The sequence below is a fragment of the Vipera berus genome (genome assembly GCF_964194415.1).
Source record: "Vipera berus genome assembly, chromosome: 3".
Lineage (NCBI taxonomy): Eukaryota > Metazoa > Chordata > Lepidosauria > Squamata > Viperidae > Vipera > Vipera berus.
The window spans coordinates 181031924-181059161 of NC_138204.1; the positions used below are offsets into that span (position 1 = coordinate 181031924).

Consider the following 27238-nt stretch of genomic DNA (forward strand, 5'->3'; position numbering starts at 1 on the left):
AAAGGGGAGTATAATGTTCAGAAGGCCTGTTCCAAATTCTATAGCTAGTGATTACCGGTAATTAACATCAGGACATTGAAATGCAATGTTTAGGGTAAGCGAGCTAAACATTTTAAATGCACCAGTTCCAACTTTTCCCATGTAAAAATTACTTCCCTTTGTAAGAATCTTATGCTTGCTACGTGTTATTAAAAGGACATAGGAGAGAAACTCACATAACTATTGACCTTTGCTGGTTTCTGTTCTAGCCTTTTCACTATCAAATTGAGCTAGTTATATACTAAGGTTGAGTTAAAAAAACAAACAAACAGAAAGTTATAGGGAACTTCAGATTCAAAATTAATGGATATGGGTCAGGTAATAAAAAATGCTCTCAAAATTCCCAGTTCATCTTTTTTTTAAAAAACTGCTGTTCGTTTCCACTGACATTTATCCCAGGACTTGAAATTTCCACCTCTACAATCATCCTACTGCAAGACATTTCATCAGAAGAATAAAAAATGATATTATCAAAATGCTTCTAAAGAAAACAATGGTGACTGCCTAGTGGAGGTAGAAACCCATTATTATTATTAAATTCGGCTACATTTCATTTCCAAATCTTGACCCCTTGGTAATAGGACAGTAATTTTTTTCTCTGCCTCATTCTCTTCAATAAAAATGGCATATTTCAAAGATTAAGAACATAGTTATTATTTTAACAAATCTCTGATGGCCCTATTTCTTGGTCAGTTTGAATGGATAAAACTGTCTTGCCCATAAATGTGTATTCCAAGACTCAGCCTTGGTGCTGAAAAAGAAAGTATAGGATTCAGTAGTGATAAGAGTATAATTCTAAAAATCTTCTCTGTAAGTGTATACAAAATTTGTACACCAACTCTTTTATTACCAATAATTTCACCACTGCAAAAAAAATAATCCACATTAGAATATATTTCTATTTTAGAGGATAGCCCCAGATAATAAAGCTGCATAATGCAGCAACTCAAATAGAAAAATAGACAGAAATATTTATTTTTTTACAATCATTAGACAACAGGACCTGTCATACAGTAATATGACTTTGTCCATTCAGCATGTGAACTAATTAATAACATATCATCATTCCTCACTAACTCAGCTTTGAATTTTAACATAATGCATTTACAAAAGATGCTTGGAATATGCCAGATCATCTTCTATTTCATGTAGCAATTCTTTGCAAGCATCTGTGACAGTTTATAACTGTATATTTTTATGATTTGTGGTTATGGATGCTTCTGGTAAATATGCATTTCTTCATAAAATTAGCATGTAATCTCAATTTATGAGGAAATTAAAGAAATATTTCCTTTGACTTTATATTGCCTAAGAAAAAAAAATTGTACCATAGTTGGCAATTTTATTACAATCTGCCACAGAAAAGTAAAAGTCACATTTATTTTATTTTATTATTTTTATCTTGCCCTTGTTTTCATAAATTACTCAATGTGATGAACATACTTAATATTTCTTCCTCCTTCCATTTTGTCCACAACCACAACCTTATTAGAGGAATTGCTGAAAATGACTTGCCGAAAGTCACCTAGCTGGCTTTCGTGCCTAAGGTGGGACTAAAACTCACAGTCTCCTAGTTTCTTTGATATATTTAAGAGGAAGCAATATATAATATCTGTTTGCTTTCTGGGATTCAGATGTAATTCCAAAAGCTCAAGACTGTTCAATAAAAGTAATAGCCAATGGGCTTTCTGAGGTGCACAAACACAAGTACAAGCATAAACATACCTAGCATCATTTTACTGCCATGTTTTTATGATTCATAGTCTATGAATCAAACAAGCTTAAGGCGTCCAGGGCTGTACTTGTGTCCTAGCAGTTTCCACCTTTTTGACATCCTCCAAGAAAATGGGAGTTTTTGTCACCCATTACCTTGGAGAGATGTAAGGTGATGGGCCCTGGGTGGAAACAGAAGCAATGGAAGCAGGATTAGAATCAACAATGGGGACATGAATTTCATGCTTATATAGTGTATTCTATCTCAAGAATAAGCACCTTAATCCAGTATGGGAAAAAGACCTATAACAGTTCTCAAAGGTTTAAATTAACTGGCAATATCCCATTCTAGATGTATTTATGAATATGTGGATTTTATCCCTAAAACATATAATTTAGGACAGTTCTGTGCAAGCCCTTTTGAAATGAATCAAGTAGTACGTACGATCAGGTAGTCTAATGTGCTGCTTCATCTTAGAAGTCATGTACACAGATACTTTTTACTGTTTTCTAAAGATTTTATGTTCTCACACATAAAATACTTAATATGATCAAACTACATAGGTATAAAATATGATTTCAGGTTGTTTTTTTCCTCAGACTGGGTCTGAGACATCCTTACAAGGACGTATGGAAGGACAGCCTGGGAGCAGTGAAAGAGTTGATGAGCCAGCCCGTCATGTTTTCTCTTTCTCCTGGTTGAACTCATTGAATGAATGATGACTCCAAGCCCAGATGGCATCTAGTGAACTCAATACTGTAGCAGGAAATAACAACAAAGAACACATTGAAAATAATAGTGGAGCAGGTTTTATTTAAAGACTTTATTTTGAAAATTGTCACATTGGATCTGACTTTTGTACAATTCGAGCAGGGTGGTGGTGGGGAAGAAAGAGTAGGAGTTGCATTGAACCATTTGAATGTCAAATGCATAGACATTTTTGAACTCATGGCAAATATCCAATGATAACGTTACTTGTCCAGTTTGCTTCTAGGCACTGGGATTTGGGCATAAGGCTCTATAGTATTTCTAATAGCTGATCTAGGTTATGCCCAAATTATTATATGAATGTGGCAAGTGCCCCTACTTATGTTCAAATAAAATTAAAATCAGAAGGAAAGAATGAATTAAAAAGAATAATATATTTACAAGTAAACTAAAAACTAAAGTAAAAGTAAAGATTCACTATGCATATTTGTAAATGCCTTAGACATACTCTTAGTTTTATGTTTGTACTTTATCATTTCTTCACTAAAGACGTTGTTAATAAATTTCTCATTACTTTGGTCTTTTCTTCACTTGACTGTTTTTGTAATTGACTTCTGTAACCCTGCAATTAAAATATTTATTAAAATATTCATAGATTGTCTAGCTCATAGAATGTTACTGCATATAAATATATTTATTTATTTATTTATTAATTATTTTAATCCCAGTTATATCCTGCCCTTCTCCGAAGACTCAGGGCGGCTTACAATCTAAGCACAAATATATATAATATTACTAAACCTTACAATAGTTTTAACATGATCTAAAAAGGCAAATATTGGAAGCATAACAGAAAAATATAATTAAAACTGATGAAAAGCATAATGGAACAGAAATATTTTTATCTGTTACTTCAAAGTGAGCTTGGGGACAGCTAGTGTAATGTTCTTCAGCAGAGAATTCAAAACTCAGAATATTACCACAAGCCCTATTGCACAAAAAGGGGGGATGTATAACTGGACACTTACTGAACATTAAATGATGAGAAATGACATTTATAAGAAAAATCACAGAAATTAATGAGGCAGTAATATTCCTGGTGATGTTTGGACTCCAGTTGTGTTTTTTTTTAATCAGAATTGCCATATACACTGTTAGAGAGCTGGTTTTGAATTTTTGGACTTTTCAAAGTAATTTTAGCATATAGTATAAAGAATAACAATTCAAATCAATGTTCAAAATCTTTGTGACAATGATGATGTATAATGGAGTATCCTAAATTCTGACCTAATTGCTCGGATTCTGATATTTTTAATTCATAGACTTTATATTACAACCAAGTTAAATTCTCATCTTCTCATTAACAATGAATTAAAATGTCCTACACTGAGAATCTATGGCCCTCTAAATGTTGGACTTCAACTCCCATCCTCTCTAGCTTGATTAAACAATGCTCATGGATTATGTGAAGTGTGTCTAAAATCAGATAAGGTGCAACAAGTATATATGCCACACCAATGATTCCTTAGAATTTAAAAAAATTATCTCATCAAAGCTTCCATGACTTTATAGTGCAACATTATAGAATCTCCTTAGTGAGTAGTAGCCCAAATATTTTTCATGTCTGTGTGCAACCTATTTGTCCATTAAGAAGTTATGGATTAGAGAAAAAGGAATAAATATTTGATTTGAATTTTCCTTTCCCTTTTAATAAAAAAATGACTTCCTTCTGACAATTCTGCCTAGATCTTATACATTTATTCATTCATGCTACCTGTCAATCTAAATTTTGAATTTTCTTTGAACATAGTCATGGTCATGCTAAAAATCAAAAGGACTGCACCTTTCTTTTTTGAGAACATCCAAATATATGTGGGAGAGGGTGAATTCGATGATGTACAAAGAAAAGAACATATTGGTTCTTCCTGTGCCTCCTACCAAATATTAGCCTATCTGTTTTATAGCATTGACAGAGTTAAGCCTACAAGTAATTCAGACTAACTTAGAGTTAAATGTACTGAGAAGAGACACAGAAGCAGGAGCTGGTATCAGGTAGAACTTTACTTGTAAAAAATATATGCTATGCCTGCAAAAGTTCTCAGGTTCAACTCATAGCCTCATTATATAGAATTGGGGCAAATTCCAATTGAAACTTTGGATAGTCACTGTCAAATAATATAGGTTGGTAATAAGTACATCTTTCAGGACACCAAGGCAAACTTGTTAAAGGCCCCCACTATCAGGCAAGGCATGCCCCCTCCCTATTGCAGCCAATTAGAATGGACTGGAGATAGAGAAGAGGAAGGTCACACATCTGCTTTTTCATTGCCACTATGTAATGGTATGAGGGAATGACTTTAGGAGACAGGAGGAAGACCCACCGTCTAGTCCAGGAGTCCCCAACCACTGGTTTGTGGACCAATATCAGGCCACGGCATGCCAGCAAGCAGTCTGCACAAACAAGCAAAGCCCCATCCATGGGATGCAGGCAGCACACAAAACTATGCACTCTCGTCCATGGAAAAAAAATTCTCAAAAGGTGCCCAAAAGGTTGGGGACCTCTGGTCTAGTCAACAGAATGATAAAAAGAATCTGAGTCTGAACATACACTCTTCAAAACTAGGAAGGATCCATTTGCAGACTCTTTCTTCACCACCACCCCATCCATCCTTTGGATTCAGATTTTGTTCATCAGAGAGTTGTTGAGGCTGCATCTCTTCCTCTTGTTTCCCAAGATCGTTCTACATACCATTACACTCTGCTACAGTAGACTTCAGGCTTAAAATGATCTCTCTTCCCCTCAGCCACCCAAATGTTCTTCCTCATTCCTACCTGACCTTCTGCAATCATGCCCCTCTCACCACAAGTCCCCCCCCCCATGGACATACTAAGCCATCAGAAATATATTCTGTCAAGCAGACAATATCTACAAAAATCTGAAATATTATTATGTGCTTTTGTTGGGGTCATGAAGATGAACTGCTGTTTCTAGGCTATAAAATATTGTGTCAGAAAAATGAATCAGAAAACTAACATTGATGCTATCTAGTGATTATCCAGATTTTTGTAGCCCGCATATGGTGGTTATTAATTGCATAAAGTATCTTTCCATATCCAAGGGACAAGCTGAACCTCAGTAGACCTTCTGTGCCTGCAGATAGCAAGGAACATGTCTCCTGTATTTTCACTATATTCGCACCATTGACTGCCATTCCAAAGGCACTGCTGGTTGGAAATATCCCTGTGGAAGGACACCAGGTTGACAGTTTATTTTTACTTTTTTTATTTTAATTGATTTGTTTCAAAACAACTTTGGGTGGCTCACAATATAACAGACAATGTAAAAACAATATAACAAACACAAAACCTTTGAAGTCCCAGCTGTTCCCCAGTACTTGAGTTAGGTTAGTTGGAACCCCTTGTGAGTTTTGTCTTTGGTCAGTTCACCATCTTGTTTTTTTTTACCTGCTTTCTTCTTTATTTTCTGGTAATTTGTTTTTGGATTACAATACATTTTATTCTTTTGGTGAGCTGCCCAGAAATATTTGGAATCAGGTGGGAAAAAAATTAACTGAATAAATTAAGCTGACAGATGTTTTATTTTAGATTTTTCTTGGTCTGCTGATCCCCAGAAATTATAACTCGCAGAAATTCAAGACAAAATTCTGAAAGTTGCAGTTCAAGTCTTTCAAGGGAGCACAATCTGGGGAAGATTACTGTAGAAGAGACACAATGTCAGAGGGAGATGGCAAGTGCCTGGGAAAGAAAACCTATATATTGGCTAGATCTTCATTGAAAAACATATTTAAGGCATACCAAGAAGCTTATTATTCAACAAGAGCACATGCAGACATCCAGAATCATCTACTTAGCTTTTTATCACTGACAATTTCTTCCAAAACTCACAGTATGGTCCCCCATCTTCACAACCACCACCATTTAATCTTCATCATAAATTGGCGATGTAAATTAAGCTGATAAACAGTGACTGGTTGATATCCACCTTCTCTTAACTATATTTCAGTGGCTTAAATTTTGGGGTGTAAAAAAACATTCTCTGTAATGAATGTCTTTGAAAGTTGACAGTCATTCATTTGGGTTGATTTTGAATTAGCCACCATCCTATGGTTTCCAAAAAAATATTTCGCTTTCAAAAATGTCTGTAAATTGTGGAAGGAGTTCAGATCCATTATCTTGATTTTCTCTTCTAAATATTCTTAAGAGGTCTGTCCCCTTGTCTAAATATTGACACTAAATAAGATACTTTGCGAAGTTGTTGATGTGAGAAATACCCAGCAGTTCACTCAAACATCTATATTGTAACCATCAGTCTCTTTGGGGAGGATTTCTAAAGAAAAAGCCTATTCTCATCCCACTCCAGCCCAAAAAATGTGTTACTTTTCTTTCATAGTTTCTGCTCACTCTGTCCTCAAAAACCTGTAAGCAAAACTCTGATGAAGAAAGATTGTAAAAGGTTTGGAGGATGTTTGCCGTGTTATTAACAAGAATGGAGCTTTGCTTGTTTTTTACATGGTTTTAAAGGTAGATCTAAGAATATATCTTTCTTTAATTATCTGAGGTGAGAGCAAACATTGCTTGTATTCCTGTAATGCCAAAATATACTGAAAGGAAGGGGGGGGGAAAACACTGCAGCTTGAATAATATATTTCACCTGGAAATCCACCTTTTGGTTGGATTTGTGGTGAATTATTTGAGTTAACTGGAACAGGGCACCTGGGGAATTACCTGGGGAAAGAATAGACAGATGAATACACCAAATGGCAGTTTTGCACAGGCTTACTCTGGAGTAGTATAAGCTGCAAATAATTCCTTGAAACATAAAGCAGGATCAACAACCTCACTCCTTCCATTTCTGTCCTATCAATTCCAGTTAGCACAGCCCGTTGTCACAGTTTGGACCTGCTGACTTTCCAAAGACTCAGAGGCTAGCAGGTTGCTTGCCTTTATGCAGGGAAGCTCAGAACCCAGAGTTAAGGACAGGCAAGGCAAAAATGAGAGCTTTCGCTTGGGAATCATTTTGTTAAACCTGGAACCTTTATCCTTTTACCCAAAATCTATGGAGCTCATTGCACCTGTCCAATGCAGCTCCCCATTTTTAATTGTTTGTATCTGAGCTAAGCTCGACTTGATATCCTAACAGGTGTCAGGCAATTTAAAAATTGAGATCATCCTCTAATCCAGCGGCTCCCAACATTTTCTATACCCCCGCACCCCTAGAACGCTTCTGATATATTCTCGTAATTTTGAAAACCCAAGTTTTTGCACCCCCTGGAATATCGGCTCACACCCCCAGGGGGGTGCAAGCACCCCTGGTTGGGAACCCCTGCTCTAATCAGATGGGCTGATTCATATCTCCCATCGTCCTCAGCTATCTTTGGTCAATGGGACTTGTAGTCTTTTGTTCCCTGTTGGGCACCAGTTTGGACAGTTATATCTCCCCTCCTCATGCCCTTCTCCTTTTCAACATCATTTCTTCCCTACAGGCAAATTGAACCCTTGGCTATATGGGTGCGCAACCATTTTGCCCACACTGGGATTCTGTAAGTGTGAGTGTGTTTTTCTACCCCATATTCCACCGTTAATCCATTTAATAGCCCCACCCCACCCCATTGATGAAGACTTTTCCTTCAACTCTTCATCACCATCAAAGATCTCCAACCCTCCTTTTTTTCTGAAATTTGACGTACCGGCAGGCAAGGAAGTGTATGCAAGCCAACGTTCCTTTGCAGCTTTTATTAAAAATATAGAGAGATATTATATAGATATAGATAGGTATTAAACGTTCTCTTACACGACCAAGTTGACCGAGCGCTGGAAATATGTTTTATTTGTGGAAAGAAATGTTTACAAAGAAAAGACAAAGAAGAGTGAAATCGAAATAGCTGAGTACAGAGAGGCTCCGGCCCCCTTTTCCGCCCACCAACCCCAGAAGACGCTTCTCGTCCTTCGCCTGCTTCCGATGGCCAGACCAACGGACCCCCCCCCCCCCGAAAGGCCTAGCCTGAATCTTGCCTAGGACAGGACGGGTGAGAAGAAAAAAAAAGAAGTTACAAACGACGACACTTGGGTAAGACGCCGGACATGCTATGCAAGGCTACTTCGAGAAAGCTTTCGAATGAAAAGAACGAGGAGGGAAGGGGGACGGCGCGAGGGAGCGGTGTAAGTAGATCTAGGTCTACGCGGGGTGGGCTAACTGGAGGAGCTCTTTGGTCGGGGCCAGGCAAAGGAGAGCGCTTCATTTCCCGATGATTTCCATCAGTTTCCTGTTGCTGTGAGCCTGCTGCGCCAACTGCTCCGCTCTGGCCATCTCCAAGACTTCTCGGAGGAGATGGAAAGTCAGATCCAAGGAGATCGGCGGCTCCTCGGATCGTTTCTCCTTCTCCGTGGCCTCTAGGTGGGCGCCGTCGTCTTCGCCGTCCCAGGAGTCGGTGGCGCCTTCTAACGAGCGTTCTTGGAAGCGCTGCAGCTGCTGCAGCTGTTGAACAACGGCTCGGAAAAAGTTGCCCGCGGACGCGGACGTAGCTAGGTGGCTGCTGCTGGTGCTCGTGCTGGTAGTGGAGGAGAAGGATCCGCCGGCGGCAGCGGCGGCGGCAGCGGGGTTCTTGCGAAGGCTGCCCAAGCGCAAGAAATATTCTTCTCCCATGCGGAGCAATATGGGAAGCGATTGGGGTTGTTCTTGGAAATCTAGCTGCTGCAGAGCGCTACTGGCGGCGGGAGCGGCCGGGCCACTCTTGCTGAGGGTTCTGCACTCCTGGCAGGGCTGGAGAGCAACCAATAAGATCCCGGTGGAGACAAGCAGCTGGATCTTCATGATTCAGGACGGCCAGATCTGAAAATGTAACAGGAGGGATGGTGGGAAAAGGCACAACTGTCTATCAAGCAACTGGGGAGTTTTGCTGTCCGTGCAATTTACTGTCCGAGGTGCTGAAATCTTTCGAGCAACCCTCGCGAAGACTCTTAAAGGACAGAGAACACCATCGGACTTATTCCCGGAACGATCAACCCAACTCGAACCATCTTTTTCTCGAACTTAAGCGTGAGAAAGACTTGCATTCTTTCTCTGGGTGAAAGAGCTGCCTGAAACCAATCCACTCTTCCTTATTAAAGGTCAGAATAAACGGAGTAGTACTTGATTTATACAGCTAAAATCGCTATATTGGGGGCTTCCTATAAATCAGCACGCTTAATCTTTTAAAACGATGTTTTCTCTCCCCCCCCCTCCTCCTGCTTTATCATCGCAATTATGACATGATCTCAGGATGACTTATGTTTCTTAGATCATAGTACATACTTCCAACACAATCCACAAACATGCACACACATACACAGACTTCCTGAGAAAAGTTTGCAACCTGTGCTTATATCTCTTTCCTCCCTACCTTAAGAGGTATCGGTGGAGTAGTCTGGGAGAAGTAGAGTCAGTCAGTGGTCGGTGCCCACTTTTTCTCTTTCCTTCTTGGGATGTGTACCTAACGTCTCCTGCCTGTCCTGGTGATCCGCTGGTGTCCTAATCAGAGTCTGGCTGTGTGATTTTTATAGGTTAGACCCTGTTCTGGAATCACGCAGCCCTCGCCTAATAAGCTGACGCTTCCTTGACAGCTCGCTTGCGTGCCCCGATCCACTGCTGAATCAATCATGGGGGCCGCTCCATAGCAGCGGTGGGCAACGTCCTGCAATCCCAACCCCAAGTCTCACATCCAATTATAACAAGAGATATTTATTGCTTCGTTAGTGACGTCAGCAAAGCCTGTGGTGGGGAATATCAGCAGGACACTCTTTCCCATTGACAAAAACTCTTGAATGAAGAGTTCCCAAACTGGAGGGGGGGGGGAGAGGACAGAACAGAACATCAGCAAGCACCACCTCCTACTATCCCCGGTCAAGATGGTCAAAACTTTCCACTTTGTTTGTTCTAAGGAAATGATAACTCAAGGAAATCAAAGCACTGGAATCACACTTCTTTAAGGGTAACAAGTCGTTCCTAGCAGAACTTCTGAAAGTAAGTCTGGTTTATTGCCAACAGTCATTCTTTCTACTTTCCTCATTTGGAGGGAAGAGTATCCACAGAATTTCTAATATTCAAGGGCATAAATAACACATCTTAAAAATTGAGTGACCTTTTCACTGGGTTTTGTTATTGGTATAGGAAAAGAATTCAAATGAAAAACTGAAACCAGGGAAACCTGGTTTACCTGATTGTAAAGCAAGCATATGCAGCACACCTTTCTCTCCTGCTTTGTTTCTAATAGTGGGCGGGGTGGGGGTGGTGAGGAGGGTGGATATGGCAAAGAGTGATAAAGTATTCTCTTAAAATAGATCATAGTTTAGTTTATAGTTTTATTGTATTTGTATACCGCCCTTCTCCCGAAGGACTCAGGGCGGTGAAGTTGACAAGTTTGCCAATCTTAAACTTGTTTCTTTCAGAGCATTAAATCCCATGAATTACAACTGAACTTTCCCTGCTGAATAACTTGGAATGTGACATGAAAGAATTCCAAAGACATTATATGGAGGTGAAAGTCCAGCTGGCTAGCTGAAACACACACAAAGGGGAGGAAGGGAGAAATGGGGAGGGGTTTTCTTTTGCTATTGCTACTGTGCTATACTTCCATACACAGTAGATCCAGTCTTTAAAATTTGATGTGCTGTTGGCCTTATTGGAGTTAGACCTGATGGCCTTTTCTTCTTTTCTAGCACCTGACAATCTCGTATACAGTATACAACTGAATCTACATAGGGCCATCCAAGCTGTTCTTTCTACACTTCTGATAGCCTGAGATCGTTTCAAAGTGTAGAACAAAATGATCACAGGCTTTTATCTCTGGCATGCAGGTAAACAGTAATGCTGGGGATAATCCTACCTCAAATTTCCTTTGATCTGGGTGACTTGATATAGCTGAATGTCCCTTTTAATTTTATTGGCCCCTCCCTTTGCCTGCTTGTGTCTGTAAAGTTAATTCTTCTTCAAGGACACTTTAACTCCTATTGACTTCATAGGTAAAGGTAAAGGTTCCCCCGCACATGCGTGCTAGTCGTTTCCAACTCTAGGGGCCGGTGCTCATCTCCATTTCAAAGCCGAAGAGCCAGCGCTTGTCCAAGGACGTCTCCGTGGTCATGTGGCTGGCATGACTAGACGCCAAAGGCGCACGGAACGCTGTTACCTTCCCACCGTAGTGGTCCCTATTTTTCTACTTGCATTTTTACGTGCTTTCGAACTGCTAGGTTGACAGAAGCTGGGACGAGTAACAGGTGCTCACTCTGTTATGCGGCACTCGGGATTCGACCCACCAAACTGCCGACCATGTGATCGACAAGCTCAGCGTCCAAACCTACTGAGCTACCGCGTCCCTTATTGACTTCATAGGGGCAACCAAATAATTTTCTTGTTACCAATAAAGGAGAATATTTGTAGCTCAGGGTTGAAATGAGGAGTCCTTGGTGTTCTCTGAACTTGCTTGTTTTCTTGCAAACATTTCATAGCCCAATGAATAGGTAAGGAAACATTTGCAAAAAAACAAGCAAACTCAGAGAACATCAAGAACCCCTGAGTTTTCTTGTTAGGAATGTACGTGGAGTTAGGAATCAAGTTGATCTGAATTAGTTCTTTAGTTTTTAAATCGTATTTACATTGGATTCTATGTCACCCTTACCATTTCTGTCCTTAGTCTTATAAGCATAAAATAGTTTGAACACAAAACAATTAGCATTGTTTTCCTCAGTGCAACCCAAAAGCTTCAATATCAGAGATGAAGCACACACACACACACACACACACACACACACACACACTATACTGTTTTTTTTCTTTTCTCACCCCCAATCTGTGACACTTGAATTGAACTTGGACCCCAGAACAGTTGCTGTTGTGAATGCCATCACCAATCCATCTGGTTTCCTTTATAGCAAGGACTGTGCTGCAGTTAAAAGCACTTTTTAATTCTCTATTCTCCAGTTGCTCTGAGCCCAAGTTAAGAAGTTGGGTTGTGGATGTATTTCCCTCCCTATGTCTGATAAATGGAAGGGGACAGGAAGGAAGGAGGGAGAAGGGGGGAGAGGGAAGGGGAAAGAGGGGAAAGGAGGGGTCAAGAAAGGAGAGGAAGAAGAGCTTGAAACAGAGAGGAGGGGAAAAGGAGGGGAGAGGAGAAGAGAAGAGAGAAGGGGAGGGGGATGAGAGGGGAAGGGAGGGAAGAGAAGAGGGGAGGGGAGGAAAGAGAGGGGAGGGGAGGAAGAGTGGAGGGGCAGTGAGGGAAAAGAAGAGGAGGGAGAAGGGGAGGGGAAGACAGGAGTGGATAATAAAGTAGAAAGAAGGGGAAGGAAATGGGATAGAGGAGGAGAGGGGAGGGGAGGGAAGATGAAAAGAGGAGAGAAGGAAAATCTCTTGTAATGAGGAGAGGGGAGGAGAGGGGAGAGGAGAATCTCTTGAAATGAGAGAGGAGAGGAGAGGAGAGGAGAGGAGAGGAGAGGAGAGGAGAGGAGAGGAGAGGAGAGGAGAGGAGAGGAGAGGAGAGGAGAGGAGAGGAGAGACTGGATCATCACAAACCATGTGGACTGTCTTTTTGGATATAGACAGGAGGAGTTGGAATTAATACTAAAGGATGGATGTGGACAGTTTGATAATGAGATAATTGATATTGCATAAGAAACTGTTTTGATGAAACATTCAGAATTACATAGTTCTCCAATTTAAAGGGGAACTTTGTTCATCTTGTTGGTGGACAGGAAAGAACAACTTTTTTCTGGGAATAATAATTTGACTTGTTGTTTCTAGTCTACTCTTCCAACCAGATGCCAGCCAGATGCATGTTAGTGCTATAATGGCAGTCATATTTAGAAAGCTGTTCCTTGGTTAATGATAAGGCAACAGAACTATGGGATGTCTGTTTTTATGTGACAATATTCTGGTTTAAAAACTTGGTAACAACTTTACATAATTCCATGCAGATGTTCAGTTTCTAGGTATGAATATTGTTGTATTTTTAGTGGCAGAGTGCACTTCTGGGATTTTCTACTTCAGGTGGCAAAATGACTTACATACAGCTAGTGCTCAGTTAATGCCACAGTTGGGACCAGCAACTCCATTGTAAAGTAATGTGGTCATTAAGTGAAACATCAAATGATCATGATGTACTTACAACATCAGTTCCTCTGCAGTCATAAAGCAAATCATTTGTAGTTGTTAAGTGAGACATCACATGACTGCAACTTGTAATTTTACTGCTGACTTTTCCATTGACTCTGCTTGTCAGAAGCTGGCTGTGAAACTTGCACACGTGATCACATGACCACAGGATGCTGCAATGGTCATAAACTCATCCTAGTTGCAAAAGCTCCAAATTGTGATGATGTAACTATAAGTACACTGCAACTGTCTAATGTCCGAACACTGGTCATAAAGTTACTATTTCAGCACTGTTGCAATTTCAAACTGTCTCTAAATAGGGCAGCTTTTAACTGAGGATTGTATATACCTTGATTTGGGGGGGTGTTTATGTGAGCTAGCAAATGTGTTGATCTAACAGTGTTACTGAAGTCCTCCACATGGTTCTCCTTTCTAAGGTGTAGTTGGCATCATTAAGGAGAACATTTTGGTTATATTTCAAATGTCCCCAAGAATTGACAACTCTTCTCAAAGTGGTAGGTTAATATTTTTAAAGATACAAATAAAAATCTGGACACTTAATTATTAGGCTATTTTGCTCTTTTATTAGTTATTTTCTCCCTCTGGTATATGTTTCATAAGGGGGAGTCCCTTATGAAATATTTTCCATGATTTTCCACCATCTGTGGACTGAGTTATCTCTTATCAGATGGTTGCCAAGGTTACAGCTCGTGCTCCTATCTCCCAGGATATTCCCACATATCATCAAAGCTTCAGAGGACCTTGGATGATGTGGATTATTTGGGCCTTTTCGGTCAAATTTTAAGATGGATTATAGTACCGATTAGTTGCATTTCTGCATGTTATAAAGCGGATGTCAGGGTTCCGACAGATGAACTGTCTAAAGTACTTCAAGGCATTGTTTACCTTAAAGAATCTTTAATCAAGTTGCATAGCATTGGCACCTACATGGTAAAGCGAAATCTGAATTCTCCTCCCCCAAGCATATAGAATTAAAGCACAGTTCCCTCCTCCAATTAACAGTCATAAATCACATTCTCCAATTAGTTTGAAGGCAAACTTTTTCCCCTTCCTCCAAACCCCCATTGGTTATCATCTCTTATTTCAAACAGCCTTGAAAAATGTTCTGCAGCTGTATTATTATGTCTAACTAATCCCCATACACATTCTTCCTTCCCCACAGCATCATCTAATTCTAACTCTAAAAGTAACACGCAGGTTATAGAGAAAATGGCTGCATCTTCATATATTGTCAAAGCAAGAGCATCCAATGTTAGCAGCATTGACAGTGGGCTTGGGATGGGGATAGTGTGATCGCCCTGGCCCTCCTGGATCTTTCAGTAGCTTTCAATATTATTAACCATAACATCTTTCTAGAGTGGTTCAGGATTGGGAGTGGGGGAATGTTGTTTTCCAGTAGTTCTGCTCCTTCCTTTGTGGCACATTCCATTTGGTCTTGGTGAGACTGATAAGACCTTCCTTAGGCCCATCTTTTAAGAGGTGCATCATGACTCGTGTCTCTCAGCTCACCAATTTAACATCTACAGGATGTTTCTGGGGAGGTCCCTCCACACCATGGCATGTGATATCATCCATATGAGAATGATGTTCAGCTATACATCTCCATCCCAGGTGGAGCAGATGATGCCATTTCAATGATTATCCAGTGCCTGGAGGCTGTGAAAGCCTGCATATGAAGGAACCAACTATGACTCAACTCTGGAAAGACAGAATGGCTTTGAGTTCAAATTAAGAATGATAAATTTGGAAACATTCAAACTGAATGGAAATTCCAATTGGACTGGTAATCTCACATTTATTGGATTATCAAGAGATCAACGTCACATTGGAATGATGTACATTTATTTGTGCATTACTTTTGGTTATATTTTATAATAAGAAATGTACTTACCAATTGGATAAGTCACAAAGCAATTAGCCTTCCCTACCCCAATGTACCCAAGTGAATTAGCCCTTTGTCTTTTTAAAATATTATCTAAATGTTGCTTACTTGGATCAATGCTTAAACACTAAAAAAGCAGCTAGGCAAAGCAGCAATTATTCAGAGCATGTTTGGAGTCTAGGAAAGAAGACAGGTGAAATAATTGGGAAAATCTACACCGGAAATAAACAGCTGGTTAAATCAAAAAAGTGTCTTGTTGGTGAATGATTACCATACTAAATATAATCAGGCAAGAACTGGTCTTTAATTAGAAATATATTGAAGTGTTATAAGAAGAATGCCTACACTTAACCAAGATAATTCCATAACCATTACATACAATTTAATTTATTTAAAATTTGTCAGTTTATGGGAATCAACTGTCTAAGGTGTGCTGCCTTTACCAATAATGTTGATCTTTTCCTTGAAGAATATACACTTTATAACACAGTAATTGCCAGCTATTGTTTAGGTTTCATGTACACAAATGCCATTGGGATAAACATGTTGCCTCCAAATATTGTTAGATTGAAACTCCCATTATCACATCCCATTGCCTATGCTGGACAGCAATATCTGGAGAGTTACATATTACTTAAGTAAGACACATAAAGATGTCACTTTATAAAGTAGCTCATAAATTGAAAACATTCAAATGAATTCATTTAGACAAATTAAGCACTCTTATAACTTGATTTGGATTCATATTTTCTGTTCTGAAAATCTAACTGACCCTGATTATCTTTTGAAGTGGGCCTTGTTCACTTAAGTGTGTGAATTAGGTCATCGGGAGAGGGTTAAGAATGTCATACAAAAAGTCAATTAAAGTTACCCAGCCACAGGTTTGACAGTCAGATTTTAAAAAATACTTTCTATTTTGGCATGGAAGAGATTAGATATATATTCAAATATATTGCAGAAATGAATTCTATAGGCCCTCCTCTTCAATCATTATTTTTTCATCTTTGCCAGTCCCAAAGGAGGTTGAAAAGGAGACCAAATTACTAGGGTAAGAAAGGTGTTTTTTTTGCTTTAGAGGGAAGAATCAGACTTGTGTACGATAATATGTTTGAGATTTTAGCAGATTTCCCTATCAGAATTGCCCAACTGTGCTAGAACTTCACAATGAACTCTGGGAATTCTGGAATTATAAACCCACCCCTACAGAATTATTTCTCAACCCCAGCACGCTGATAGGGAATTCTGAGAGCTGAAGTTCACACTTACTGAAGTTGGTAAAAGTTGAGAAATACTGCCCAGGGCACTGAACTGTGGAAGTCTATCAGATTAAATACCTCAAAAGAGAAGTGAGTGTTGACCTATTTGTATCTAAAGTATCTAATATAGTTAAAATCTTATTGTAAGATTTAGGAATTTAGGAATTTGCTTTAGGAAATCTTAGGAAAAAGGATTTCTAAGTTCCAGATCTGCTGGTAAGGCCTAGCAAATGAAAGCAGTTCGTATTCACTGTCAAATGCCTAAACCTTCCAACACCAAAATCACCATTTTTATTGACTCTCAGCCAGGCCATAATACCCATGACTCTATTTGTCTTTTCCAAGCATTAATTTCTTTAACAATATTCTTATTTATCAGTTTGTCATACAAGAAACACAGTTTGCTCATTATAGATGTATAGAATCAGGCTGTGGTTATTCAGAACTCGGCTTTAGTTACTTAATATTAAATTTCCTTAGCATTATGATTGCAGTCACCATTAAGTTAACTTAGCAAAGAACTAAGGACAGTATTAATGGCACCTTTGCATTTCATATCCATAATGTTAAAAAACAAAAAGCAAAAAAATGAGATAGCAACAGCCAATACAAATACATTCAATTATCTCAGTCACAGCAATGTTTATCCCAGTCGTGAATAAAAACTTTTCTCAGAAGATGCTACTGGGGAAGGGGGGGTTGAAGGGGATAGCATGAAAAGAGAATTTCTGCCTGGTGAAGTAATAAGGGATTTCTCACACACAGTCTGAAGATCACATCACAAAAGGAAAGGATTAAATTCCTCTGCACAACTAATGCAATCTCAAGATTGTAATAAATACTGCTGGCATTTTAAAAATACTGCAGTTAAATGCATTTTATGTCAAGCATTCCTTAATTTTTCTAAAGTTGTCAGCCTTGGATTTCTACAAGCTCTATGGCAACAGAAGAAAATTTGACTTTCTCCCACTACTTTGGGTTCTCCCAAGTTATCTTCTGTTGCTATTGTTCAGTTGCTAAGTCATGTGCAACTCTTTGTGACCCCATGGAGCACAGCACGACAGGTCACCCTATTCTCCACTGTTTTCCCAAAGTCATGTTCACTGAATCAATGACACTATCTAATCATCCCCTTCTCCTTTTTGACTTCAATTTTTCCCAACATCAGGGTCTTTTCCAATTAGTCCCCTCTTCTCATTTGGTAGTCAGAGTATTTGAGCTTCGGCTTCAGCATCTGTCCTTCCAAAGAACAGTCAGGGTTTATTTCCTTTAGGACTGACTGATTAGTGAGCCAAAGAATTGAGGCCTTTGAACTGTGGTGCTGGAGAAGACTCCTGTGAGTCCCTTGGACTGCAAGGCGATCAAACCGGTCAGTCCTAGAGGAGATCAACCCTGACTGCTTTTTAGAAGACCAGATCCTGAAGTTGAAACTCAAATACTTTGGCCACCTAATGAGAAGGAAGGACTCACTGGAGAAGAGCCTAATGCTGGGAAAGGTTGAGGGCAAGAGAAGAAGGGGACGACAGAGAATGAGGTGGCTGACTGGAGTCACTGAAGCAGTAGGCATGAGCCTAAATGGACTCCAGAAGATAGTAGAGGACAGGAAGGCCTGGAGGAACGTTGTCCATGGGGTCGCGATGGGTCGGACACGACTTCGCAACTAACAACAACAACTGATTAGTTATCTTCTAGTTGGTATATTCCTGATACCAGATAAGAATGGGAACTTTAAAAAATACAGTGGGCTCTCTCCATAGGAAAAAGTGATCCTATTCTTCCACTTCCATGCTATTTTCATGATGGAGTTAATTGTTCATACAGAATATTTCTCTCCAATTGTCCTTATATTTGGTGTTTTTCATCATGATCTCATTTACTGTGAATTGGAACACCACTGAGATTCCAGGTACAGTATAAGTTGCCATCCAATTTGCTATTAAATAACTTGATTGCCTTAAATTAATACTAACACTGTCACTGATGAAGTGTTCATGTGCTTTCTTGACTTGTACTAATTCAGTCTTGCTGTGATTAAGGCAGAGGTTGGCTCCAGATCCATCTCTGTCCATTAGCAGGATTTTTCTTCCTAAGACTCTCTGCTTCTTAAGTCATGTAAACATATTTCAGAATCAAATAATACCTAAATACTAGTTCCATGGTTGTCTAAAATTTGAACTTACAATCTTTTTCTTGATCATATATGTTGTACTGCATAACAGAACTAAACATAAAGTATATATTGTAGTATCATATAATACCCAATAGTGCAATCCTAAATCAAAGATATATTAGCTAGGGAGCATGATGCAATTATCACTTCACAGACAAAAATAATAGCTAGATAATAGGAAGATAACCCCATAGATCTGCTCAGCTGGACAAAATATAACAGTAGGGGAGCTGGAAAAAAAGTTGAAAGGTGGAAGCAATAGAAAAAAACCTATGAATATAAGCTCCCTCCACATTAGTAACTTGCCCACATTGGTAGTACAAAGCTAAAGCCAGCCCTAATTTTCAACACATTGGCCACATTCATATAAAGCAGACATGTCAAACCTGCAACATCACATGACGTCGCGCATGTATCGGGACAGTTTTGCCATTGCTGGTAATGGGGTGGGCGCGGCTTCCAGATTACTTGTATATAGTTAAGAAAAAAATGGGTCTGTTTTCATATAATTTTAAAATATAGCCAAAATGTTCTATTAAAAAAATAATCACTTAGAGTTGGTCATGAGTGAAAAAGCCTATAAGCTTAAATAAATTTATACCATATAGTATAATATTTTACTAACAATTAATCAACTGCAGCTCTAAATATAATTTTTATCACCCTCTTCACACTATTTCCTGGGCAAAATGTCAAAAAGCTGCCAATGCTGCTTCAATCAGCCTAATATCACCTTGGCTAGTCATAGGCCAGTTTGAGATTGGCTATTCTAAGATGGCCCTCTCATAGTCCCAAGCTCAAATATAAGCTTGAATATTCTGGTGAAATATGGGATGAGGAAGCATGGAATCAGGCATCAAGAAACTAATCCTCAGGCTGCAAAGAAAACATCTGAATCATATGAGAGTGAAATTCCACTTCCCAAGCTATGCTGGTCCTCTGTCCTTCATTATTGCTGTTGCACTGTTGAGCGTATCTCCTGCTGTCTTTCAGAGTAACAAAGGGAAAACACACATCCCCATCTTAGGAATTATTCATAGCATGGAGCCAAATGGAAGATAGGAATAGGACCACTTTGAGCTAGAATTAATTTTACAATACTTTTATTACTGATATTGTATTTATGTGTATGATATGTACACAGGGTTGGTTGATTGATTGATTGATTGATTGATTGATTGATCTATATACTAGATCACATATCTCCACTTATATCCTTATGTTGCAAAAGAGAGAAAACTCTTTTTCAGAAGCCATGCTGGTTCAGCAAATCTTGTTTCTCTCATTTCACTTAGAATAGTTTAAAAATTTAATTCAGTGATGCTTTCTTCCAGTTAAAACTCAACAATGGAGGATTGTGCTTATAATGTGCTTGGTTTCTCCTTAGATTTTGTTTGTTTTGTATTGGACATAGTATTGAGCTCATTCACTTGAGATAATAGTAGAAATAATATTGAAGTATAAGCAGGGCTTTTTTTCTCATAGAACGCTCAGAACAGCGTTCCGGAACCTATTTTTTGCAAAAAAAAACAAAAAAAAAACCAGCTCCCTTATTGGTTTTCCTAAGCCTATTGCAGGGCTAGCAATCTTGGCTCTTTTTTATGACTCGTGGACTTCAACTCCCAGAAATCCTGAGCCAGCCATGCTGAGGGGAAAGGGAGAGGTTTCCAAGCTGAGCCATGCTGGCTCAGGAATTGTGGGAGTTGAAGTCCACGAGTCATAAAAGAGCCTGCACTAGAGGAGCACATTAAAATTATTTACAGGATTACTTCTTTAGGAACTAAACTTTTAGAATCTAAAACAGCTAATTCAGAAAAGCCAACAGGAAAGAACCTCACATTTTTCATCTGCTTCTGTCTTTTGGAAGGTAAAATTAGATAACAAAATAATCTATTTCTTATGTTAACATCTCTGCAATGAAATCAAAGGTAACAGGAAAGAAATGAGAAAGATTTTTCTCAATGTAATATGTCTAATTTAGCTGATTCTAGAAAAAATAGTATCTTTTGTACACTCTTGAAAACTATTTTGAATCTAAACAATTCTTAAGAATGAAATATTCTTAATTTGGACTTTACTTTTACTGTTTGGACTGTTGTGTGTTTTGAAAAATAGATTATTTAGAATTAGTTATGTTGCACTTCAGTCTTTAAATAATTAACCTAGTATATACATAACAATATATGATGTTTTCCCTGGTGAGCTTAACATCAATAACAACATTTATTAAAAAGGCTAAAATAATTTCTGGGTTTATTATCTGTATAGTAAAATTTTGGACAAGCAGTGATCATGTTACATATGTGCATAAGAGTAGCCAGTAGCATATGCCTTTTTAAAAATATCAAACATGCAAAGAAACAAAAATAAGTCCAAAATATCTGTATTACATCTAGAAATGCCAACTTTGCAACCAATATTTCTCATCCATAACTATGGCACCCTAAGGATACCTGCATACATGCAAATGTTTCTCTGGGATCAGTAACGCAACAGGGATTGCTTTTTCCTTCCAGTAACATATACCTAAAACCAGTTTATTGCATTTGGCAATTGTACTAAAAAAAATCTCATTCATTTAATTTGAAATCAAGTGAAAAATTGATTAAAATTATTTTATTAAAAAAATTAATGGCAATTCTTTTATAAAAAGTTGCCTCAAACAAAATGAGTTTGACATGCCTGCTCTAGATATTTGAAGCTCCAAAATAAATTCTAGACCAGGCCTGTACATGCAGCCTACCAAGCACCCTTGGACAGAGCACAGACTTTTTTTTAAGTAATAAAATCACCACCACTGCCCTGAAAGTCATGTTGCCTAGTGCCTCCATGGCTTACCATGACCACAAGCTACAACACTGTAGATGCTCCTCTAGTCACCAAATCATTGATTAGCCCACCAGCATTCCTTTGCAGACCACAAAGATTTTTAATTTATTAGTGTGGGCCTTTCCTTTCTACAAGATAATAATAATAATAATAATAATAATAATAATAATAATAATAATAAGAAGAAGAAGAAGAAGAAGAAGAAGAAGAAGAAGAAGAAGAAGAAGAAGAAGAAGAAGAAGAAGAAGAAGAAGAAGAAGAAGAAAAAGAAGAAGAAGAAGATGATGGAAGGGACCTTGGAGGTCATCTAGTCCAACCCTCTGCTCAGGCAGGAAACCCTATACCATTTCAGACAAATGGCTGGCCAGTCTCTTCTTAAAAACTTCCAGTGTTGGAGCATTCACCACTTCTGGAGGCAGGTTGTTCCACTGGTTAGTTGTTCTAACTGTCAGGAAATTTCTCCTTAGTTCTAGGATGCTTCTCTCCTTGACTACTGTAGTTTCCATCCATTGCTTCTTGTCCTGCTTTCAGGTGCTTTGGAGAATAGCTTGACTCCCTCTTCTTTGTGGCAACCCCTGAGATATTGGAACACTGCTATCATGTCACCCCTCACCCTTCTCTTCATTAAACTACACATACCCAATTCCAGCAACCGTTCCCTATATGTTTTAGCCTCCAGTCCCCCAATCATCTTTGTTGCTCTTCTCTGTACTCTTTCTAGAGTCTCGACATCTTTTTTACATCGTGGTGACCAAAACTGGATGCAATATTCCAGGTGTGGCCTTACCAAAGCATTGTAAAGTGGCATTAGTACTTCACGTGATCTTGATTCTATCCATCTGTTAATGCAGCCTAGCACTGTGTTGGCTTTTTTGGCAGCTGCAGCACACTGCTGGCTCATATTTAAGTGATTGTCCACTAGGACTCTGAGATCTCTCTCACAGTTACTACTATTGAGCAAGGTACCACCTATACTATACCTGTGCATTTGATTTTTCCTGCCTAAATGTAGAACCTTACTTTTTTCACCATTGAATTTCATTTTGTTAGATAGTGCCCAGTGTTCGAGTCTGTCCAGATCCTTCTGTATCTTAAGCCTATCTATCCCCTCATCCAAATCGTTGATGAAGATGTTGAAGAGCTGCACAGACCTCTTCTAGATTTTCCTCTTGCCTTTCCGAGTTAACTCTTTGGTCTGTCATTGAGCAAGAATTGACTTTGTAGGGAAGCATATTATCATTTGATGTATATTTAGCATATGTTCTACCTTTATTTACCAATTATATAATATTTGTATGCAATCCACATGGCGAGGTTTGGGGAAACTTACAATAGAAAAAATATATTTTTAAAATCATAAGATTAAAACATCGCCTGGCCCGCACCGCCTCCATTGCACACATTGCACAGCCCTGCCATATAGAGTGGGCTCTGCTGCTCCCACAGCACCAGCCACGCCGGCTCCGGCCCCAGGGATGGGAGCCCGCCGCCAACACCCTTCACACCTGTGACTGCAGCAGCAGTGCCCCCCCACCCCTCCTGCGCCCGCCAAGATGAGAGTTCCGGCACCTTTTTTTTTTAGAAAAAAAGCACTGAGTATAAGAATTCAATAAATAAATACACTGTAAACAGAATTTTTTAATCTTTAGATTGACAGCCTCAGAACTGTTCTGTCTGATTAAATACTGAAACTGGTTAGTTTAAAAATGGTTACGTGATTATTTAATATTTTCCATTATGAAGACTGATGGAATTATTCCATTTCTCTGTCTACCTGTTCTCCTTTAGCAGCCTTTTGACTCATTTGATATTTGGCAATCCAGCCAGTCTCATAACTATCTTCCTGCTTTGCATTTGTACTGTAATGTTCTATATGCTATTGAGAAGTATGTTTCTATATGAGCTCTCTCCCAATAAATTGAAATATACACACAATGAGAAATATATTTTCACTGATTGTAATTTAGTCACATACTCTTCAATCCATTCTTCACCTCTTGTCAGTTTTGTCAGAATTAGTTTGAGTTTCCTCATTTAGCTAAATCTTATATTTTTATCTACATTGTGTCACTTTTGAAGGAATCATCTGTAAAAATAAAATACATAATTACTTTGAGCTGAATGTTAATTAGCAAAGATTTCTTCCTCTTTTCTTAATTTCCCAAAGATTTTTCTTGCAACTCTTAATTCCAGTTCCTAATTTATATGCATGCATACATGCATCCATCCATACATACCTCCTCAAGCATTTTCTCCCATAGTTTATATTTACATTTGAATCCCTCTCTAAACTCAGTTCAAGATGAGTTTGTCTATTCAAGGCTGACAGAATTTCAACCAAAAACCTCTTGTGTATCTATCCCAATGGGTTAAAGAGCGTCTTGTTCTTAAATGCCTTATTATCAATGCTTCGTTAGAAACTATGTCACAGATTATGTCAATCTGGACTACTCTTTCTTGCCAAAAAGTAAAGACTTTCAAGCTGTGCATTTCTTACCTTTAACTTTCCAATCTGTTTTTGGAATCTCAATCAGTTCTTTAAGGAATGCAAATGAAACTTCTCCATTTAGCCCTGTAACAAGCTACTGGGAAATTCACTTGCATAATCTCTGCCTGTTCGTGCATGTATTGTAATAATAATTAGCACTAAAAGAATAGGAAACTTATAGATATATTTTCAAAGACACATAGATCTTCCTGGCCTTTCAATCAATTCTTATCTCCAAAATAATCAGTAACATAAATCTAATTAGATTAGAGTTGATATATGTCAGTGGTTTGAGTTTGTAAGTGGATCCTACATCATCAGTTATAGATTCAGTGTACCATGATTTGTCAAACAAACCAACATTGGTTAATTATATGTAATATTAAGTGTACACTGTGGTTATAAGTGTAGGTTCACAGTACATTTAATACCATATTGGTCTATCAAACTCTTATGGAATCTGTCCCATAGATTAATTTTGTGCTTTGTAAATATGTCCTTTCTTTGCGTTTTAAAGCTCCTTCCATAATTAAATGATAATCATTCTTATTACTATCCTTATTACTGCTGATACAAGCCTTTCTGATACATTTTAGCAAATCTGTTTATTGTTTTTAGAAGTTATATATAGTACATAGAACATATACTCTCTCTAACCCCCCCCCATCCCCACCCACTATTTCTCCAGCAGCACCCAATTTTATTTTGCTACATAAGGTCAAGAAGTAACTTATTAAATGCCTACCACTAATGCAGTCTTAAAAGAATGGCTCATTATTGTTATAGGATGCATGTAGGTAACACCTGAAAAAAGCCTTAGCATCTACATAATGGCAACCATAATAAGTTATCTCCTGGGCTTGTGGTAGAGCAAAATCACTATAATGTTTCTCTATATGTATGGTGACTTAATGCTTGCTTTTAAGCATGCATAACTATGTTTGGATGCTGTGGGTATATTATCTTGTGTTTACAATAGCCATAGGAATCAGACGATGTATCTTCAGTGCTGTGGAATTATTTTCCTATTGCTGTCCATGCCCTTTCCCCCAATTAACACCCACTCTCAGCTCCTGCTTACTTTTTGCTTGGAGGACTGAGGGTCAAAAGCTTTTTTTTCTTTTTCTTTCTTTCTTTCTTTGCTTAATGTTTTACCTTATGAGGCAAATAGCAAGTTAGAAAAGTGATTTTTATCAGAGAAATCATCTGGAATAAATGTCAACTCCTTTCCTTCAGGCTCTGTCCATGTTATTATTCCCTTTATGCTGGAATGCTCTGAATGCATTGGAATTCTATTCACATCCTACTTTTTCTCCTGCATCGCATATAATTTGGCCCAAATTAATCATCAAAGTCTTGAAACGCTACCAGAAAAGGAGCTTATTTTCCATCCTATCTGAATTCTTTTCAAAGAACACTTAAAATGAATGTGTGTTGACATGCTCTTTCCTCCCTTCCTATCCTACATTTCCAAGGCATGAGCAAAAAGGAAAAGGAAGACAGATATTTGAGGGCTTCTAAAGCTTCTAGCATTCTCTGCATTCGTGAATAGAATCAGGTTGACAATTTTTTCCCCACCCTCCATTTTTAATTGCCATACTCCAAGTCAGTGGGTCTGGATGTTCCTAAGAACAAAGTTTCCAGATGCAGGGACTATTTTAACTCAGCCAGAAATCTCTTTTCACTGGCTGACTTGAAACAGCATTAACAGTACTGTTAAAGAAAAACAATAAGATGATCAGATTTGCAAAGTCATGTCCCATATTACCACATCATCAAATTATCAAGGGTTTATTTCACACCAAAGCCAGAATGTACCTTCAAAAGTACTTTCATCTGGAAATGTTCTATGGCCAGTACAATCAATGACAGGAGAGACTGTAATGCAGATGGTGAGGTGCATGTATTTCAGCAAAAAAAGATTCGCCCAAGTTGATTTCAAAAGAATTCTGGTACCAGTAAAATGAACCAACCTGTCTGGAAACAGAAGAGAGATGCCACTTGACAAAGCCTGGGGTAATCATTGGATTGGTATAAAGTTTCATGAATTCACTTACATAGAGGTCTTTAATCCTGGATTTTATTCTGGAAACGATTTTCAATTGTTTGTTGACCTGTATTATGTATTAACTGTTACCGGAATTGAATATCACATTAAACTATCATGAAGTTTGTTTGGTTTGATCCTGTATACTGCATTAAACCAGTCATTGTGATTTGAACAGCATGTTTTATGATTACCATGTTATACAAACTCATCTGATTAATTACATTATGTTAAATAAGGCACAATGGTGTAGTGCAGAGGTGTCAAACTGCCGGCCCACGGGCTGGAGCATCACAACAAAACCGCACCCACCCCATTGCCGGCAATGGGGAAAAAGCTCTGATACATTGCACGATGTCACGTGATGTTGCAAGTTTGACACGTCTGGTGTAGTGTGATACATGAACAAAATCTGTATATTGTTACTCTATAATGAATCACTATCCATTGCCAAAGATGTTATCCATAAACCCATATAAATAACTTAAGAGACTTAATATCTATTGCCTCTGAACCAAATAAAATACTGTGATAGAAATTTCTTCTCTATTTTCACCCCCTGCTAAATCAATTTGATGGCAAAACATTTTGATGAGATTTGTATAATATGGAGTAACCAATGTTTGAATATAACCTTCTAATCAGAGGTGGGATTCAAATATGTGAATAACCAGTTCTCTGTTTGGATGCTACTTCCGGAAGTCCATTCTGGGTCTGGGCAACAAAAAATTAACTACCAGTGTTGACCCGGAATTAGGGGACAGTATAGGAAATATCAATTGTGAATGTGCAGATGGCCCTACTGTCTTTGGGCTCTTGCAAAGTCTTGGATGCAGGGTCATGAAAGGCCAGCAAGGAAAACACCCAATGTCCTAGCCCGCCCAACAACATACAATATCTTTAGGGAAACATCCAAAAGGGAACATGTTTGTTACTTCTGCTCT

At 38.5% G+C, this 27238-nt stretch overlaps 2 protein-coding genes across 4 annotated transcripts in view; one reads left to right on the plus strand and one right to left on the minus strand.

The window, feature by feature from the left end:
- The window catches only part of TRIM55 (tripartite motif containing 55), a 44627-nt gene extending 41521 nt beyond the window's left edge, over positions 1–3106 (plus strand). For all 3 annotated transcript variants that reach the window (XM_081324998.1, XM_081324997.1, XM_081324999.1), the window contains one exon: positions 2353–3106. In XM_081324998.1, coding sequence (XP_081181124.1) covers positions 2353–2363 — 11 coding nt within the window. In that variant the 3' untranslated portion in view covers positions 2364–3106. The remainder of the gene's footprint in view (positions 1–2352) is intronic.
- A 5319-nt stretch (positions 3107–8425) lies between these two features.
- CRH (corticotropin releasing hormone) lies at positions 8426–26081 on the minus strand. Its single transcript, XM_081326004.1, has 2 exons — positions 26066–26081; positions 8426–9311 (listed from the first exon to the last, which is right to left on the minus strand). The coding sequence occupies exon 2, from the start codon at positions 9291–9293 to the stop codon at positions 8718–8720; it is 576 nt and encodes a 191-aa protein (XP_081182130.1). The 5' UTR covers positions 9294–9311; positions 26066–26081; the 3' UTR covers positions 8426–8717.
- Between the last annotated feature and the right edge of the window lie 1157 nt (positions 26082–27238).

Bases quoted from the DNA above. Each gene is read 5' to 3' on its own strand.
- CRH (XM_081326004.1), bottom strand. From the start codon at position 9,293: ATGAAGATCCAGCTGCTTGTCTCCACCGGGATCTTATTGGTTGCTCTC.